Source organism: Podarcis cretensis, assembly GCF_951804945.1.
Source record: "Podarcis cretensis genome assembly, chromosome: 8".
NCBI classification, from domain to species: domain Eukaryota; kingdom Metazoa; phylum Chordata; class Lepidosauria; order Squamata; family Lacertidae; genus Podarcis; species Podarcis cretensis.
In genome coordinates, this window is record NC_137177.1 from 17,828,870 (window position 1) to 17,849,351 (window position 20,482).

General features: G+C 43.1%; 2 protein-coding genes across 2 annotated transcripts in view; both read left to right on the plus strand.

Moving 5' to 3' along the window:
• Positions 1-11,906, plus strand: part of LOC307223373 (putative G-protein coupled receptor 33) — a gene marked incomplete at its 3' end in the record, with an annotated part of 26,359 nt that extends 14,453 nt beyond the window's left edge. The window contains exons 3-6 of the mRNA XM_079989341.1: positions 468-1,581; positions 9,590-9,633; positions 11,392-11,400; positions 11,739-11,906. Coding sequence (XP_079845467.1) covers positions 474-1,581; positions 9,590-9,633; positions 11,392-11,400; positions 11,739-11,906 — 1,329 coding nt within the window. The 5' untranslated portion in view covers positions 468-473. The remainder of the gene's footprint in view (positions 1-467; positions 1,582-9,589; positions 9,634-11,391; positions 11,401-11,738) is intronic.
• On the plus strand, positions 8,722-14,204 carry GPR33 (G protein-coupled receptor 33). Its single transcript, XM_079986221.1, has 2 exons — positions 8,722-8,798; positions 12,733-14,204. Exon 2 carries the CDS (start codon positions 12,739-12,741, stop codon positions 13,843-13,845), a length of 1,107 nt encoding a protein of 368 aa, XP_079842347.1. The 5' UTR covers positions 8,722-8,798; positions 12,733-12,738; the 3' UTR covers positions 13,846-14,204.
• The last annotated feature ends 6,278 nt before the right edge of the window (positions 14,205-20,482 follow it).

The window sequence follows — 20,482 nt, forward strand, 5'->3', positions numbered from 1 at the left end:
GTTTTGGCTTGGTCTCTCCCACAAATGTGAGACGACTCTGGCTGTTAATTATTTCAGATTTATTGCTAAAACAACAAACTAGGACAGAACCTAGACTGAGCTCCTTCCCCTTCCCCAGCATGGAAACCCCTACCTTCTCTTCCAGTATCTTTCACGCGTCTCAGCCACTTTTGAGATCCTACTAGATTTGGGAGAGAATGTTTTCTGCATTCCAACATCTGGCTCACTATCAGAGCTCTCACACAGCTGTCTGTCCATTTTCCCCCTCCCCTTTGTTCAGAGCTCAGATTACAGCTGCTCTCCCCCTCCTCTCTTTCCACTGCTAACTGTTCTCTCCTGAGCTTCTGAGCTTCGCATCTGAGCTTCGCTGACACTCCAGAAGTTCTCAGCCTCTTTGCATCTTATATTCTTTCCTTTCTTGCAATTCTTCTTCCCTTCATCTGCCTCTCTTTCCCATCTTCTTCCAGGATCTCATGGAAAAAGGCAACATGGCCAGACCAACAGAAATGAACCTCAGCCAAGTTGACCCAACAGATGAACCTCCCCTGCGTTGGGGCCTTGCTAGCATCATCTTGGTATCCTTCCTGGTGGGCGCAGCCATGAATGGGCACATCTTCTGGTTACTTTGTGTGAAGATGAAGAGGACAGTGAATACCATCTGGTTCCTCCACCTCACTCTGTCCTACTTGGTTTCTTGTTCCTGTCTGCCTTTTTTTGTTGTCCAGGATATCCTCAATTTCCGCTGGGTCTTTGGTCCATTCTTGTGCAGGGCGGTCAACTTCTGCATCGCTGTAGGTATGCTCACCCCAGTCTTTTTGCTCACCATCATCAGCCTGGACCGCTACTTGATAACCTGCCATCCGGTCTGGTCCCGACAGAACCGCACAAAACCCCGAGTAAGGAGAGTGCTTGCAGGAGTATGGACCCTTTCCGTGGTCATGTCCATTCCCTATCTGGTTTCCTATGTGATTCAAGGTGACAAAAAAGAGGTTTGTGTGAAAAATTTTGCTTTCTTTATCACTGAGGATAAGGACAAAGCAGAGGCTCTGCACTACAAGATTGATTTGGCAGTCTTTGTGGTTCGGCTTCTGCTCACCTTCTTGTTCCCCTTCTTCATTATTGTGGGCTGCTATCATTGGATGTGTCAGGAAATAAAGAAGAAAAAACTGGCGAGGAAGGCTGGGAAGCCTTTCCAAGTCCTTGTGGTTTCTGTGGCATGCTTCTTCATCTTCAGGCTTCCCTTCTACCTCTATTATGCTCTCTCGTTGTTTCATAAAGACCAGAGAACAACAGTAGAAGTCCTGCGGATCATTTTCAGCATTAGCCTCTGTTTGAATATCTGCCTCACCCCAATTCTCTATCTCTTCGTTGGGGAGAAATTCAAGCAAGTTTTCAGGACATCCACTGTTGTTTTGCTAAAGAAAGGTTTCATCATGCCGATAGAGGATACAAATGCTGGCGAAGAGTCCGTCCACATGAATGATAGCAGCAGCATGCAGATGATGCCAGTTCTCCTTGAAGAAGCTGCCATAGAGAGAAAAGCAGCCATTTTGAAGGGGGAAGGAATGGATTTTCTGTGCAGTCAGTCTGAAATGGGACCCAAAATCCTCATTTTTCCTCCTCCAAAGGAGCATTTCTAAAATGCATTAACTTGAGCTCTTGAGTCAATGTATAAACAGAAAGCCAGCTGTATAAACAAGTGCTCAAAGCCCTCTCCTTTATCAGTCCATGACGGCAATGGATGACCTTGCCAGTTCCAGTGGAGTAGGGATGGCACGTCTGGGTCTTATCTAACATCCTGACCACAAAGAAGCACAGACCTTGTCAGGTCTGACAAGAGACCCGGGAACGGCACCAGGAGCGCTCTTAAAGTTGGTGACCTCCTGCCCCAAGATAAGAGTATAGGAACAGGAACAACCTTTTATGGTCAAGAGTACCGGAACAGGAATATCTGTTTATGGGCATGGATGTCAACTTACGTGTATAAGCTGACGTGGTTGGATTCCTGGGAAAGGGGGGAGAGGGTGCCTGGAGGATATATATACTGCATGAAATTTCTCATTTCTTTGGACTTGCTGTGGACTGACCACGCAAGTGCCTTCTGCTATCCAGAGAGCAGAATAAACTCTTTCTCTGAATCAACCTCGGTGTCATTTGACTTCCTTTCTCCCTCCCGGAAGCAACGCAGACCCCACCAGCCGGTAGAGTGTAATAAGGCTACAGTTTCTATGAACAGTTATACCCCCGCCTCAATAATTAAAATAGATTATGAGTACCAGTGAGGTGCCCTCCCTCTAGATATTGTTGGGCTCAAGGACTGAAAGGAGCTGGAACTCAGCAATAACAACTTGGATGCACCATGTTGGCTGCCAATAAAAGATGTGGTTGTCAATACACACTATTGCCCATACAGGCTAAGGCTGAAGGGCACTGCAGAGCAGCGACATCTTGAGGTTACAGACGTTGACTGTAGATTAAAGATGTGGGTGTCAACTCAGAAAACGCCTGTGCTTTGCTTTCCCATTTATTCAATAAAGGTAAACAAGCTCTAGTTGTTACACTGAGGTATTCCTGCTTTACACATATGTAGTTTTTGTTGGCAGAGTAGCTAATTTGCAGCTAGGAAGCCCAATCCTGTGCAGGACTGACTCTTTTCTTGAAATTAAAGCAACGTCCAAACACTCATCAAGATATTCAAAAGAACATATAGCTAAATAAGAATATCTGCAAAGTATTTACATTTATTGTATTGGCCCGAATATAAGCCACACTCCCCCCCCCCAATTCTGACTGTGAAAAGTTAAAGTGTGACTTATATTTGGAGCAGAGTGCCGGCACAGGCTTGGGGAGCAGGGTGCTGAGCGCCCCCGCCCCCCTTTCCAGTACAGTGGTATCTCGGTTTACAGGTGCTTAGGGTTACAGGCACTTCAGGTTACAGGCTCCGCTAACCTATAAATAGTACCTTGGGTTAAGAACTTTACTTCAGGATGAGAACAGAAATCGTGCAGTGGTGGCTTGGCAGCAGTGGGAGGCCCCACTAGCTAAAGTGGTGCTTCAGGTTAAGAACAGTTTCAGGTTAAGAACAGACCTCCAGAATTAGGTTCTTAACCAAAGGTACAATTGTACTTGCACTCAGTCTTCTGGATATGTTACCCAGCTCGGCCATGTAACAACAACAACAACAACAACAACAACAACAACAGCGACAACTTATTATTTGTTTCTCCAGCCACTCTGGGCAGCTTCCAACAAAGATTAAAAATACATTAAAATGCCACACATTAAAAACTTCCCAGAACAGGGCTGCCTTCAGATGTCTTCTAAATGTCAGGTAGCTGTTTATCTCTTTGACATCTGATGGGAGGGTGTTCCACAGGGCGGGCACCACTACTGAGAAGGCCCTCTTCCTAGTTCCCTGTAGCTTTGCTTCTTGCAGTGATGGAACCGCCAGAAGGCCCTCAGCATCCGGGCAGAATGATGGGGGTGGAGATGCTTCTTCAGGTATACTGGGCCAAGGCTGTTTAGGGCTTTAAAGGTCAGTGCCAACACTTTGAATTGTGCTCCGAAACGTACTGGGAGCCAATGTAGGTCTTTCAAGAACGGCGTTATGCGGTCTCGGCGCCCCCCCCCCCCCCCAGTCACCAGTCTAGCTGCCGCATTCTGGATTAGTTGTAGTTTCCGGTTCACCTTCAAAGGTAGCCCCACGTAGAGCACATTGCAGTAGTCCAAGCGGGAGATAACTAGAGCATGCACCACTCTGGCAAGACAGACCTTGTAAGGGAGCAGGCCCTGCAGTCCTCACCACAGCCGATGTAGTTCCTTATGAGAGGTTTCCGCTTTTTTCTCCCAGCAGGCTTCTCCTGACCTAGACTTCACAGGGAAAAATTAGCACTCTGCTATATTGCATTTACGGGACGCAGGTGGCGCTGTGGGTTAAAGCCTCAGCGCCTAGGGCTTGCCGATCGAAAGGTCGGCGGTTCGAATCCCTGCGGCGGGGTGCGCTCCCGCTGCTCGGTCCCAGCGCCTGCCAACCTAGCAGTTCGAAAGCACCTCCGGGTGCAAGTAGATAAATAGGGACCGCTTACCAGCGGGAAGGTAAACGGCGTTTCCGTGTGCGGCTCTGGCTCTGGCTCTGGCTCTGGCCAGAGCAGTGATGTCACGCTGGCCACGTGACCCAGAAGTGTCTCCGGACAGCGCTGGCCCCTGGCCTCTTAAGTGAGATGGGCGCACAACCCCAGAGTCTGTCAAGACTGGCCCGTACGGGCAGGGGTACCTTTACCTTTACCTTTATATTGCATTTAGAAAGAGAGTTATCTAACACTGTCTCTTCTTTGGTGTTCCTGGAGATGCAACCATTACAAGTCACTTACACACAAAACAAAACGGAGAATGTAATAAGGTACCTCCCATGTGACTAAAGTTAACCAAACACAAGAGTTACCTGGGAACATTTCAGAATTAAATGCACAGCAATCCCAATTTCAGTAAATCAAATCTCTGTACTTAAAGAGTTTTGCATTCCTCTGCACATTCATTCATTGTTAAACTTTGTAGCACCTGCATTCATTATTGCTAAGAACAAGAGTTTATAAAGCAGGTATAGTTTTTCAGTGCTATACAATTATTATTTTTTAAGGCGGTCCTAATCGACAGGCTTAACAATCACAACACAAGAGGGGATGAGGAGGAAATTCTACTTCCACTCTATGGTAGGGATGAGTTAGCCATATCCGGAATCCCCCCAAAAGATGACTTAAGTCTTGGGGAAGACCTAGGGGTGGCATGGGTAAAGCCTTGGCCAATTGTCAATGGGGATGGCTTGGTTTATAAGCCTGCTCCTCCCCAACCTTTCCCCCCTTTTTCCTTTGGTGCCCTCCCTCCATCCTTCAACAGTATGGGCTCTATTAGGATGCGGTGGTGCTGTGGTGTAAACCACTGAGCCTTGGGTTTGCCGATTGGAAGGTTGGCGGTTTGAATCCCCATGACGGGGTGAGCTCCTGTTGTTCGGTCCCTGCTCCTGCCAACCTAGCAGTTCGAAAGCATGTCAAAGTGCAAGTAGATAAATAGGTACAGCTCCAGCGGGAAGGTAAATGGTGTTTCCGTGCGCTGCTCTGGTTTGCCAGAAGCGGCTTAGTCATGCTGGCCACATGACCTGGAAGCTGTCTGTGGACAAACGCTGGCTCCCTCAGCCTATAGAGCGAGATGAGCGCCGCAACCCCAGAGTCATTTGCGAATGGACTCAACTCAGGGGTCCTTAACCTTACCTTTACCTTTTAAAGGGGTTGTGTAGGAATATTTTGGATAGCCCCCGATTGGCTTGGGACTCTTCATTTTTGCCTTCCTCATGGAACCACAGAATTGTAGAGCTGGAAGGGACCCCAAGGGTCATCTAGTCCAACCCCTGCAATGCAGGAATCTCAGCGAAAGCATCCATGACAGACGGCCTCCCTCATGTTGTAGGGATTATTATGTTCGGAGTGGCATTTTCATTTGGTTTAATCTGTCTTCTAGTCTGAGCTAGATCTTGTGGGGGAGATTCTTGTGGCTTTACAGGGTAACAACACTGTTTGCCACCCTATACTGCATTTGCTTTGTGTATTGCTTGGGGTGCCCTATAGTGGAATGTGCATGTCATGCTAAATGCTGAACAGGTGAGGTGACAACAGACATGTCTCGTTCACAGACCCAAGGCCCTGAGAGCAGGGAGGAAGGCCTTGTTTTTCCCCCGTTTTTGCTGTGGGGACACAAAACAAGTTAGTCACCCTGACCATTCTTTAAGGGAATTTAGGAGGTAGTCCAAGTAGAGAGGAGCAGCTGTTTTCATGGAGTTAGAATAGCAATTTGCACGATTTTTTTCTGCAGAGATCACAAGTGGTTTTCACACCACAGACATGAACGGGTATTTCTTACGCAGGTAATGCTGCTGAGGGAGGAAATGCAGAACCAACATAGCAAGCCGCAGCCTTCAGTACATTTAATTTACTGATCTCAAAATCTGAAAAAAGGAAGGAAATAAGCAAAATACAATTAAAACCCCCATTAATATGAAGAATGAAGAATTTGAACCCATCACCAGGGAACATTGAATGCCCTGCTCAAGACATGTTGATATTTATAGAGATTGGTAAAGTCAGGTGTGAAACACAAGGTTTAGTTTAGTACAAAATGTGTTTATGTCCAAAGGTGTGAAATTAGTTATTGTGGTCTGAGATCATAAAAAAGGCTTAGAGAATTGCTCCTCTGGCTCATCTTCTCTGAATCAGCCTGAAAGAAGGGACTCAGTACCTCCCTGGGAGAGTAAGTATCACATCTGGTGACTATAACCTGTCTTGGCTAAGAAAACTATTTTTTGTTTGTTTCGTATTTTAAAATAAATCCATTGCGTGGCATCCAACTAAGTTTTACTCAGAGTAGACTCATTGAACTTAATCATGCCCATTAACTTCAGTAGGTCTATTCTGATCATGTCCATTAATTTAAATGAGTCTATTCTGAGTATGTCTATTTTTGAACTGTAATTGTAAGATTGCAAAGGGGGAAAGGTCCCAAAGGAGTTCATGTATCATATTCTGCGCCCTTCTGGGCTCAAGGCAGCATGGTAGAAGTGAAGGCAGTATAGAAAGAATGGGAAAATGTTAAAGAGTATCTGGAAAAGTATTATAATAATAAATATCTCCTGGCAGAAATAGAATGATCCTTGTAAAACAACAAATATAATGTTTTTTGGTATCTGAGGAAAACAAAGAATGCAATACAATAATTTGGAACTGTGTGTGAAAAATTAGTAGAAATAATAACACAATGAGTCTAATTGGAAGTCAGGTGTGTTTATTATATTTTGTTTTCTTCTCTCTCTCCCCCCCCCTCTCTCTCTCCTCTTTTTTGTACCTCTTTCTTTGCTCTTTTCTTCTTCGACCTGCTAAAAAGAAATAAAGAGATAAAACTTAAATATGAAAACTCGAGTAAGTTAAAAGTGATGTTTTGTAATTCTTCAACTATTGTTTATTTATTGTTAAAGCTGGTCAACTGTAATGAACTGATGTAATAGTTATTGCGCCCCCCCCCCTTGTTATTGTTGAACTCTAAATAAAATATTATTTTATACAAAAAAGAAGAAGAAAGAAGTGAAGGCAGTGCTTATCCATTTCCTGGGTTTTTTTTACAATTTGGAAACTCTGGGGAAGGAGACATGATTGTGGGTACATGACTAAATTGAAGGATTGTTGCTCAGTGTTCAAGCATCTGCTTTGCAGGCAGAAGGTTCTATCCTCAGCACCTCCTAGTAGGATTGGGACTGTCTCCTTGTCTAAGACACTGGCAGTCAGTGTAGACCACTGGTGCTCCACACTCTGAGCATTCATTTTCTTTCTTTTTTGTAATGTAAGTATTTAGCTTTCCTAGAAGGGAAGTTATGAGACAAAATGTGCAGCTAACTTCTAAGCTACCTCTGTGAGTTCAGAGGAAGAAGAAGAAGAAGAGGAGGAGGAGGAGTAGTTCAGATTTGATATCCTGCTTTATCACTACCCGAACATAGCTGTCAACTTACAGATTTGAAAATAAGGGACCAGCAGCCAAAATAAGGGATTTTAGTCAACCAGCTGAAATACAAAGTTAAAAGTGACCAGATAATTTTGGAGAGCGGTGCCAGTTTTTACCCCTTCGTTTCCAGAGGTTGCTGCTCAAGACACCAGCCGATGAAACACTGCAATTAAATAACTACAAGCAGCAACCACATTTCGCGTAAAACGAAGTCCAAGCTACGAAGATGCTGCTACAGTTCTGTATTTTTCTCTCGTGCTCCATCTGCAGCTCTCAGTTCCATCAGGTGGGGCGGGAGGCGGGGGGGGGGGAATAGCACCCGAAGTAAACCCGCAGATCAGACCATCTGTGCTAGTCTACCACTACAAATCTATGGGAGAAGTGCTTGTGGTCCTTCCTCCGCTTTCCCCCTCTATGGTTAGCCCTTGGAACAGGTCCTGGCGGGTAGGGGCTCCCAGGAGCTGAGGCTGGTGAGAGGAGGCTGGAGGGGGGCGGGCCGGGCAGCCAAGCAATACAGTTGGAGCCTCCCTCCTCCCTGGCTGGCAGGGAGGGAGGGAGAGGAGCTGCTTCCTTTGAAACCCGGGAAATTTAAGGGACATCCATCAATAAGCGACAGCAGCAGGACATGGCACTGGGATAAGGGACTGTCCCTCCAAATAAGGGACGCTTGACAGCTATGTACCCGAAGGAGTCTCAAAGTGGCTAACAATCTCCTTTCCCTCCCTCCCCCACAACAAACTGTGAGGTGAGTGAGGCTGAGAGACTTCAAAGAAGTGTGACTGGCCCAAGGAGGAGGAGGGAATCGAACCCGGTTCACCAGATTATGAGTCCACCGCTCCTAACCACTACACCACCACACAGTTTGACCACCTTGTATATTTTCCCTGGTACTGAGGAATGCTCCCTGTTGTTATTAGACAGCAACAGCATCAGTATATTTATGTGTGCTTGTGCCTACGCCCCATAGCAGCTATTTTGGGACTGGTGCCCTCAAGCATGTGTAGCAAATCTTTAGAAGTCTGCTATAAGGAACTGAAAACAAGGAAGTGCAGTTTGCAAAGAGTCTATTCGAACAGAGAATTCATGGGAAGTTCAGGCCTTGCGTTCCCACCACCCAACCCTCAACCTATACTAAAAATACATCACACTCTATTTCTTCGCATTTGTTTATAGTTATCCACATGAGCCTGGAAAACAGAAGCAAATCATAGAACGCTTGGAGGACAGTTTTTTCTGGACAAGAGGATCAAAGGCACTAAGTGAGTGGGATGTTTCTCAAGGACTTGCTGTGGGGAGGTGGGAGGAAGAGAAGAGCTGGTCAGAAGCCAACTGGCTATGGCTCTATTCGTCACTGTAGACAGGTAAGGTCTCATGCTGGAGAAAAGAGGGGATGGCAAGGATCCATGACAGGGGTGACAAAGTGATTGAACCTCTCAGAAGAGAGTTTTTCCAGCATCACCCCCCTCCCTGTCCTCACAAGAATTGTTGTGTTTTTATGCAATCTCTTATCACTCAGGGACGCGGGTGGCACTGTGGGTTAAACCACAGAGCCTGGGACTTGCTGATCAGAAGGTCGGTGGTTCAAATCCCCTTGATGGGGTGAGCTTTCATTGCTCGGTCCCTGCTCCTGCCCACCTAGCAGTTCGAAAGCACGTCAAAGTGCAAGTAGATAAATAGGTACCACTCCGGCAGGAAGGTAAAAGGCGTTTCTGTGCACTGCTCTGGTTCGCCAGAAGTGGCTTAGTCATGCTGGCCACATGACCCGGAAGCTGTATGCCGGCTCCCTCGGCCAGTAAAGCGAAATGAGTGCCTCAACCCCAGAGTCGGCCACAACTGGACCTAATAGTCAGGGGTCCCTTTACCTTTACCTTTACCTATCACTCAGGGAAGTGGAGCAGGCATGACAGATTCTGGATAATTTGCTAAAAGGAAATGAGAATCAGGAAGTGGGTTTTACAGAAAATCTATTTCGTGAAGTGGTTTAATTTGCACCCACACTGAAATACCACGTACTCTCTAAGCATCCCCCCCCCCCGATTTGTCCTGACAGTTCGGATGATAACCACTTCTAGAAAAGAAGATCAAAGGTATCAAGTGAGTGGAGCTCTCAGGCTAGGTGCAATGGGGAAGGGATAGTTGGATAGCAATAGCCCCCAGTTCAGCCTGAGGTGGGGGAAGATGGGAATCAGAATGCCAAAATTCTGGGCCATGGAAGTTCTACTGCTTGGGTGAGCTCTGGATGATTGGAGATTCAGTAGTCTGGGGTTTTAGAGGCTACATCAGGTGATGCAAGCACCAGGTATGGCTGAATCACAATTCCCATCACCCCTGATCATGGACCATGGTGGCTGGGGCTGATGGGAGTTGGAGTTCCACAACAGCTCTGTTGTGGTGGACATAAGACTGCATTGCTGTAATTTGTTGTTGAGCAAGGATATTATGTGGGGTGGGGGAGGAAGCATGGAAAGTTGAGATCCAGCTAAAATCGAGTGAGGTCTTTGGAGATAAAATTGGAGAAATCACATGGGAAAAAATAGAGAGGAGAGAATTGGAAATTCATCTACCACTGTTCTATCTACACCTGTTCACATTCAGGGATCCAATGTATCTTTGAATAGGCTACCATGTGCTGGAGGCAAACACAGGGAAGGATTGAAGCCTTTGTGTCTTCCTTATGGGTACAGATTGAGAAGAAATTTTATTCTCCAGCAAAAATGTATAAAAATAGATCACCTATTTGCTGGAGATGTAAAAAAGAAATGGGGCCTTCCTTGCGCATGTGGTGGAATTGTGTAGTCATCGGAGAATTCTGGAATAACATCTATGATGAACTTAAAAAAAAAAATTCAATTCAATTTCAAAAAGAGACCAGAAGCCTTCCTTCTAGGCATATTGGCAATAGAAATAAGAAAAAAAACATGAGACCATTGTTCATGGATGCCACAACAGCAGCCAGAATATTAGTGGCAAGAAACTGGAAGAACAAAACAATCCCTACAATAGCAGAGTGGCAAGCCCTAATGACTGAATACCTCCAGCTGGCAAAGATGACAGGAAAAGTAAGAAGTCATCCGAAACAGAGAGTCTATAAGGAATGGAGAATATTTAAAGAATATTTTAAAAACTATTGTATGAACAAGAATCTCTTGGCAGAATTAGAGTGATTCTTGTAAAATAAAAATTGTAAATGACATTCTGTGTGGACATATGAAGATAAACTAGCGTAATTCGAGACTGTGCGGTACAAAGGAAAGAATAGATATAGTAAATGAGAATATTTGGAAGTCTTTTTTAGTTCATTTCTAGAAACCTTTTCTGTTCTTTTTGTGAGTTTGTATTTATATGAATTTAAGTGTTAATATGTTACTGTATTTATGCAGAAGAAATATATAATGTCTTATATCTCTTTGTCCCTTTTCTTTCTTCTCTTTCTTTTTTCTGTTTCTGTACTAAACGTTGTTATGTATTTATGCTTTTAATCTAAACCAATAAAGATTATTGAGAAGAAATTTTATTCATTTCCCATTTAAAGAAAAAACAAACAAAAGTAATTTGCACTTTCCAAAAAGATACGTGAACTGAAATTCAGCCATCCTTTGAAATTTCCACTGCTCTGAATTTTGTGATGCCGTTCTGGAGCCAAGAAATGTGAATAAAAATCCACAGACCAGTGTGAAATGTGCATGCAAATGCCTGAATCGGGGAAATAACAAACATTATAACAGGGAACAATGGTTTGCAACAATTCGTATATTAGGGGAAACTGCATGCAAAAATTGGTATGTTAGGTGAAATTTGTATAAAATGAAGATGATTTTTCATAAAGGCTTTCTTTCTTTTTTTGACTTGCAGACTAATATGGTAATGTGGGGAACTGAATTTAGGATTGCAAAAATGAGAAAAAATGAAACTGACATACTAACACCCTCACTTGTGGGTAACAACACGCATTCTTAAACTTAAGGCATGCAATAACCAAGGCGGGTGAATCTTTCAGTTTCTGTTTATCTCATTTTCTTATTTTTCCAGTCTTAATGCTTTACATTTCTGCATCAGTTTGCAATTGTTATTGCAAATACTTTTAAAAACATTCTTCATGAAAATTGTTCATTATTTTAGTGTGAATTTCTCCTGATAAATTCATCTCTGTATACAGTTTTGCCTAATGTACCTTTTAAACATTTCCCCCCCTTGATCAGAACTATAATGTCCAGATAAAGGGAAGTAATAGTATCATACCATATCTGGAGTATTGTGTCCAGCTCTGTGCATCACAATTTAAGAAGGAAATTGAAAAGCTGGAACGTGTACAAAGGAGGGTGACCAAGATGATCAAGGGTCTAGAAACCAAGGCTTACGGAGAATGACTTAGAGAGCTGGGTATGTTTAGCTTGGAAAAGAGGAGACAGAAAGAAAAGATGATAGCCATCTTCAGGTATCTAAAGGGCCGTCATATGGAAGCTGGAGCAAGCTTGTTTTCTCCTGTTCTGGAGGTTGGAACCAAACCAGTGGCTTCAAGTTAAAAGAAAGGAGATTCCGACTAAACATCAGGAGAACTTTACGACAGCAAGTGCTGCTTGATTGTGGATCGGTCTCCCTTGGGAGGTTGTGAACTCTTCTTCACTGGAGGCTTTTAAGCAGAGGTTGGATGGTCATTTGTCTTGGGTGCTTTAGTTGATATCCTTCCATTTCAGAGGGTTGGACTACATGACCCTTGGAGTCCATTCCAACTTTAAAACTATATGATTCTATGATAAAGCAGGCAGCAGGTCTTCTAGAACTCATAGCCAAGATGGTCTCGATCAAATTTTTCTCCTCTCCCTATTCCTCCAAATGTAACATTGCTTGTCATCATGAACATTTCTGTTTTTAGCTCCTCCTGGGAGACCTTGTGGTTCTCGATTCAATTTTTAAAAGCTATGCAACAGTTGGAGAAAATGAGTTGGAACACAAGAGGACTAATGTCTTTATATTTCTCTTTTTGTGGGCTGCCTGTTTCCACCCCAAAAAAATACCCACCTGACTAGTTAATTTAATTTCCAGCTGTCCACATGTTATGTACAACATTGTAATCCTAGGGCATAATGTTTTCAATTTCCATATCAACAAAAAACTATTAAGGATGTTTCTTCTTGTTGCCTTGTTCCCCTCCTCTGCTATTAACTCAGTCTACTGCTTTCTATCGTCCTCCAGGGCTTCATGGAAACAACCACAGTGGCCTTCATCTTGGAGAATGCATCAACAGTACGAACAAATGCCAACCATTCCTTGGTATCCATAAGGCCCATGAACTTAACCATTGCCTGCTTTATCTCATTGTCTTTCCTGGTGGGGACAGCTGTGAATGGGCTCTTTCTCTGGGTGCTGGGTGTGAAGATGAAGAGATCAGTGAACACCCTCTGGTTCCTCCACCTGATTCTCACCCACTTAATCTCCTCTTGGAACATGCCATTCTATGTTGCCTACATTCTTCTTGGTTTCCACTGGGCCTTTGGCACAGTTATCTGCAAGGTCATTAACTCGTTGGGTTCTCTGGGGATGTTCAACACTGTCTTTCTTCTCACCATTGTCAATCTGGACCGCTACCTCCTCACCTGCCACCCCATCTGGTCCCAGCATAACCGCACAATCTCTCGAGCACAGAGACTGGTCATAGGAGTTTGGCTTGTGTCCTTAGCCCTGAGTGCCCCTTACTTAGCTTTTCGGGAAACACGAGAGGTAGAGAATGGCAGGCTTGTGTGTGACAATAACTATGCTTTTTCAAATGACTGGGATGATGAGAAGACGAAAGCCCTAAGGTATCGTGTTCATTTTGCTTTCTTTGTGACTCGGTTTCTCCTAGCCTTCCTGGTTCCCTTCATGATCATCATGGGCTGCTCTTATTGTATAGGCCAGGAAATCAAGAAGAAAAGTTTGGTGAGGAGAACTAAGAAACCTTTCAAAATCCTTGTAGCTTCTGTGGCATCATTCTTCATCTCCTGGCTTCCTTATCACCTCTACCAGGCTTCAGTGCTCCTTGAGGGATCTGGAATGGTGGGAAATGTACTGAAGCCAATCTTCATCACTGGAGTCTGTTTCAATTTTTGTTTCACACCCATCCTCTACATCTTCGTTGGGGAGAAATTCCAGCAGGTCTTTAAGACATCGATTCTTGCTCTAGCTCAGAAAGCTTTTGTAGATGAACCCATCACATCTGCCTACAATATAAATTTGACAGAAGGGGTGGGGAGGGAAACCATTGACAGGGACAGCTTGGTGCTGACAGTGACTCAAGACAGTAATCTGCCCAGATTCCTGAGGAAGTAACCTTGGGGCTGTACAGACTCTTCCCAGTCTTTTCCCTCTTCTCTTCTCCCTGTGACCGCTCATCGTTGTCCCACCACCAATCCCTGGACTCTGAGCCTTCTTCCCTTGGGGGTTCCCCAGCTGATTCCTTCTACCATTCCTTTGCGGCCAACCAGTCCATGACATTTGGCTATACTCAAATGTATTTCATATCAGCATCAGTTTCATCTGGACCCCTGTTTGAATATTTGGATGACTTATATTAAGTTTTTCCTTTAATTTAGGATCCATGCGCTGATTGTGGATTACTATCATTATTAGCATTATTTGTGTACTATTTTTCTTTCTAGTTTTCATTTAATTTTATTCTTCCCCTTTCTCTCCCCACCCCCCGTTCCTTCTTTTTGTTAAATTTTCAAAAAAAAAAAAAAAAAAAAAAGCAAGTTAAAAATTGTGGGATGCTGTCCCCGCAGTAAAACACATCTGTCTCTCTCATTATTAATTTTCAGGAGGAATTTTAAAACGTTCCTGTTCAGCCATGCATTTGATGTCTGAAACATACTGTGCTTTCCTGCCATCTTTGAAATTATAAACTGTTAGATTAAAGGGCTGTTAATGTTTTCATTGCTTTAAATATTTTTTAAGCATTTTTAAAATCGTATTATTTTATTACTTTGGTGTTTGCCACCCTGGGCTCTTTTGAAGGAAGAGCAGGATAGAAATTACATGCAGAAATAAACACATACATGATAGTGAACTTAAGTGTTGTTTTTATGCTCCTGAGATTTGTTAAACAGGCTGGATACTGTTAATGTGCCTGCTTGTCCACCAGGTTTCTTGTACGCACAGCAACCCAGGTCATATGGGTGGCCGGGGGTGGTGGTGGTGTTGCAGTGATTTTTAGGAAGTCACTAGTTTACACTGGGCGTCCTATTGGGAAGACCCAGTTCTCTGAGTGCATGTTCTGGAAGCTGGGCAATAGGGGCAGTACAGGATTCCTTCTGGTGTACCGACCTCCCCGCTGCACCAAGGATTCCTTGCCTGAGCAGGCACTGAAATTTGTGGGTGCCTGTGGACCTGTGAAAAAATCAAAAGCTTCTGGAACACAGTGTATGACAAGCTTAAAAAAATGTTTAACTTTATGAAAAATACAGAAGCTTTTCTACTAGGGATAACAGACACAGGTATAGCAAGAGAAGATCAGAAAATATTCCTCTATGCCACAGGAGTGGCAAGGATCCCAATTGCTAAAAACTGGAAAAAAGAAACTGTGCCAACAAAAAAGGAATGGCAAGATAAACTGTTAGAGTATATTGAACCGGCTAGATTAACAGAGGCAATTAGAGATCACACTAGACAAGAGTTTCAAAAAGCATGGGGGAAATGCAGAGCATACTTCACAAAACGGTGCCCTAAAATACATACCTGGACTTGTTTCGATGAATGTCTGTAGGAGACTTTGTGGATATTTAAGTTATAATTAGAAAAATCTTAATAATTATTCATAAAGGAAACAGTTTATAAGAAAATTTTTCCTTCCAGTAGCACCTTAAAGACCAACTAAGTTTGTTCTTGATATGAGCTTTCGTGTGCATGCACACGAAAGCTCATACCAAGAACTAACTTAGTTGGTCTTTAAGGTGCTACTGGAAGGAAAAAAAAAATTATTTTGTTTTGACTATGGCAGACCAACACGGCTACCTATCTGTAACCAGTTTTTAAGAAGCAAATAAGGAGGCCAGATATAGGATAAAGGAAGTCTTTTATCTGGTTATTTGTATTGTTGCATGTTATGCTCACTGTATGTTATGTTCGTGTTTAATGAGGGTGGATTTGTGTATTGGGTGGGGGTGGGGGTTTGTGTTATGTTGTAAATAAAATTCCAATAAAAGTTAAAATTCAAAAATGAAATTTGTGGGTGCCCATCCCCTTCATGGGGAGTGTTGTGGGTGCTGGGGCACACAGGGCCCCAGGGAGTTGGCACCTATGCTTCTTGTTACCAGTGCCATTGCATTCCCAGTCCTTGCCTTCTCTCTTCATGTAGCATTACCGCTCTCTGATCTTCAGATGAAGGGCGAGATACAATTTTAAATAATAATAATAATAATATTAATAATAATAAATACTACCAACTAACTTCCCATTGTCCCTGAACAAGGTTCCTTTAACACATGTGTCAGGGACTCAGTGGGAGCGCAGGGAGGAGAGGAGATGGAGAGCGAGGGGGAGCAATCCGAGGGCAGCGTAGGAGAATATGACAGCAGCCCGATAGATTCCATGAGCCTCTCCAGCGAATCGGAAGATTCACAGAAGGGGGCGCCGATGGGCAGGGCAAGGGGCGACCCAAGGGGGACACCCCAGAAGCAAGGGGCCAGCGGGGACTCCCAGAGCAGCAGTTGGAAATCAGGACCAGCTTCCCCACCAGAGCGTAGTGGGGGGGAGGAGTCCCAGGTGTCAGAGCCCACATATGCACCACCAGCGAGAGAAGATGAGTCAGGGTTGACCACGCCTCCATCGGAGAGCGAGTTAACGGTCAAGAGGAAAGTTGCAGGCTGGGCACGCGCGCCAAGTTCAAAGGTACAGGCGAGCGGCACAGAAGGTAGCCCGGATAGGGAACCAGGTCCTAAAGCCCGCCGGAAGGAGGGGCAAGAATCGTCAGGGTCAGCGTCAGAGGAGTCCAGGAAGGATGAGACCCTAGCGGGCAGGAGGGCCCAGAGGAGAAAGGAACTTAGGAAGAGGTGGAGCAAGGCGAGGGTCTTAAACTGGTGTGGAAGGGGAGGAGACTCAGACGGGACTTCGCCGGTCTAAGGTCGAGACGTAGAGCTGCACGCTGCGGCTTTAAAGTGGAAACTGAATCTCAATAAAGACTTTTGTACATAACTACAGCCTAGCGTTGGTCCTCTGTGAGCTGGGACCTGGAGGCAGCTCTGACAACATGCATGTCAGCCAGGAATCTAACAGATGCATCTTTTCCAGCTTGGAGACGCATTATTTGTGAAAAATGCACTTGATCAACATCTCTCTGTCATTCATATACTAAAGGAATAGATCCACTATTAGGAGGAAAGGTGGCCTTCACCCTAAAGCTCAGTAGTTGTGTCTGCCCTGTTGAACGCCCTTCCATTAAATGTCAAGGAAAATAAACACCTTTCTGACTTTTAGAAGACATCTGAGGGCAGCCCTGTTTAGGGAAGTTTTTAATGTTTGATGTCTTACTGTGTTTTAATTTGTTGGAAGCCACCCAGAGCGGCTGCGGCAACACAGTCAGCTGGGCAGCATGTGAATAATAAATTTGTTGTTGTTGTTGTTGTTGTTGTTGTTGTTAAATCTAGGTGTACTTACCATATAAACAGGAAAACGAGTCCCTCTACCTTTTTGGCTTCTTCTCATAGATTGGTATTTCACAGGACATCGCTAGAATATATTAATATAAGTAGGAAAGATATAAGCATAACTTACAGGAAATGACATCTGTAAAACATGCCACAATCAAGACAACAGCTCATGTGGCTTCAGTGACAGTTGCACGGATGGAAAATATTACAGGACTTGCCTGTCTATATATTGCATGCAACATTCTGTGTTCTATGGAGTCTATTACCCCAGCTGTTTTTTTACACTGGTCGTATATGATCATATAAATATATCTGATGTGATCCTGCTGCTGCCAACCTTTGGTGATGACAGTGTAATGATGGGAAAATTTCAGGTTCCCACTTTCCCAATCTTACAATTAGTTACCCACTTTTCAACATCAGATTGTGAGTTGTTGTTGTTACTCTGAATGCACTTTACTCTGAATGCCTCCTAAGGCGCACATTTGTGTGCAATTCACATTTTTGCCAAGCGATGCTCCCTAATATAATACATTTTGTATGTTATTTTCACTAATATATTAAATCTTATGCACATTCTACCCTGTTATATGTAGTTTTTGGACACATAGCTTGGTCAGAGGAATGCATTGTAAAATGGTGAGACGTGTGAATTTTGCAGGATAGCTGTGCTTCAGTTCACATATTATTTCAGAAAGTGAGAGTTAGGTAAGTTTGCCTTTAAATGCAGACTGGATTGTTTTTCTCTCCCATCCCCACTCCACTCTCTTCCTGCATTCATATCATTCGAAACTAAAGAATTCAATATTTTAAGTTCTGAATGGTATGTGTTTGTTTGTGTGTAACATTTGATGGCTCCTAAGTTATGGAAGGAATTATTGGATTGAATTATTATCTTAACTGTTGCTGATAAATGCTTAATGGATTTAGGTAAGGTAGAAGTTCAGAAACTTAGAGAGGTATAGAACAGGGAATGATAAAGTATTATACAACCAGTTCTACTTAGCTGACTGCAGCTTCTGGAAACTTGTCACCAGGGGCTTATGAACAGGACTCATAAGCACTTACCTGAGAGCAAGAACTGTTGAATTCAGTAGTACTTCCAAGCATAGGAGCCAACTCCTAGGGGCTGTGGGGACTTCAGTCCCCCAATAAAATATTTGAGGGGGCTGCCCCTCCCAGCTGTACTTTGGAGAAAACACTATTGTGCTCAGTGAGACCTACAACTGATGAGATGGGCATTCCAGGGTTTCGCTATGAGAAGAGAATAGTGAAAGTGAAAGTGACAGAAAAAGGCTAGAACTTAAACTTAGGGGAAAGAGAAGTGAGGAGGAAGGAGGTTGATACGACCACCCTATCCCAAAGGCTCAGAGGCACACAGAGGCTTCAGCAGAGAGCCAGGCATCTTTGCAGGTACTCACCTGACACACTCTCAGAAGTGGTTCTGTTGGGTAACTATATTTTAACCCTTCCTTCAACATTGTTATTGGCCACTGGAAGATTGAAGGAAGTGCAGCTGCCTTTGGTATATCCAGTGCTTTTTTTCTGGGGGTACGCAGGGTTACGCATACCCCTAAACATTTTGTGAATCTTTGTACTTTTGTCCATTTACTGTATTTATTTCCCCCAATTTGAAATATAAAATGGTGGTTTTCTTGAGTCAAAGGGCATCATATGAAGGATGGGAGAGGAGTAAAAAATCAGTAGTGACCAAAACACCATGGTGGCTGTCACCAATGGAATCTATGATGGTTCATAGGAAAAATATGAACAGTGATTGGTTAACATACAAGGATTTAGTAGAGGAAATAAGTAGTGATCTGAAAATAAAGGACCTAAGAGAACTGAAACAGAAGGGAATAACCTGGTAGGAGTATTATCAACTAAAAGTCACCATTGAAAAGGATAAAAGAACCAAAGGATTTGACAAAAACAATCCTATCTGGAGAAGGATATATATTATATGATAATCAAAATACACTTTCAGAAATGTACAAACTATTTTTGAATTGGCAAAGAAAGGAGGAGGATATAAAATAAACTACAGTAAAATGGGAGAGGGACCTGGGACATACAATCAAACCCAATATTTGGAATGAATTATGGACTAAAAATATAAAATTCATGGCTTGCTTCCTTATAAGGGAAAATCTTATGAAAATGTACTATAGATGGTACTTGACCCCTGTAAAACTAGCAAAAATAAATAAATCATATAATAACAAGTGCTGGAGATGTAAGGAACAGATAGGAACATACTACCATATGCGGTGGTCCTGTCTAGAGATACAAAGATTTTGGAATATGATTTATGACGAGATAAAGAGATTGATAAAAACTACATTTAGCAAGAAACTGGAAGAATTTTTACTAGGAATGGTTTCAGATAACATTACCAAAAATAAAACCAGGTTATTTATGTATGCGACATCAGCAGCAAGGGTTATAGTGGCAAAACACTGGAAAGATAAAAATACACCCACTAAAGATGAATGGGTAGTCAAATTGTGTGAGTACTTGGAGCTCGCGAAGCTGACAGATGCAATAAAAGATAAACGTAAAAAGATGGTGAAAGAAGAATGGGAATGTTTAAATAATTATCTAGGGGATAAGAGCTGATCAAGAAAGACCTGGTTATGTTTAGAATGATACCGCATATAGGGAAATGTTCCCTGATACCAAGATGAGGGATTCTATGGAATGCAGATAGAGAGAATTGATAAGAATTATGATCTGTTGTGACCTTGAAGGAAGTGTACAATAGATGAGCCTTCTTGTGTTTTGGCTCATCTTCCTCTTTTTTTTTCTTTTTTCCCTCCCCCCATTTCTTTCCTCCCCCCTTCCTCCTCCTTCTTTCCTTTTTCTTTTTTCTTTCCCATAATGGCTTATGTTCTATGCCATGTACTTTGATATTTTTTGTAGTTTTTTTTAGCTTTTTCATTATTATTAAGGAATTTTCTTTTGTAATTTTGGTCGTCTATATTTATCTGTATTTGTTTAAAGCAAAATAAAAGTATTTTAAAAAAGAAGTATTAAAACAAAAGAATTATGCTTTCTTTGAGACTAGGATGATATATAGACAAAGGCCTAAGTTATCATGTTCATTTGGCTCTCATTTGGTTTCCCCTGGCTTTCCTGGTTCCTTTTATAATAATCATGGGCTGCTCTTATCAGGTAGGTCAGAAAAGGAAGAGGAAAAGTTGGTGAGGGCTGGAAAACCTATCAGATTCCTTGTCACTTCTGTGGCATCATTCTTGATCCCCTGGCTTCCGTACCTCCTCTTTATAGCCAGAAATTGACAGAGAAGCTAGGAAGGTGTTGGA

Bases quoted from the DNA above. Each gene is read 5' to 3' on its own strand.
- GPR33 (XM_079986221.1), top strand. From the start codon at position 12,739: ATGGAAACAACCACAGTGGCCTTCATCTTGGAGAATGCATCAACAGTA.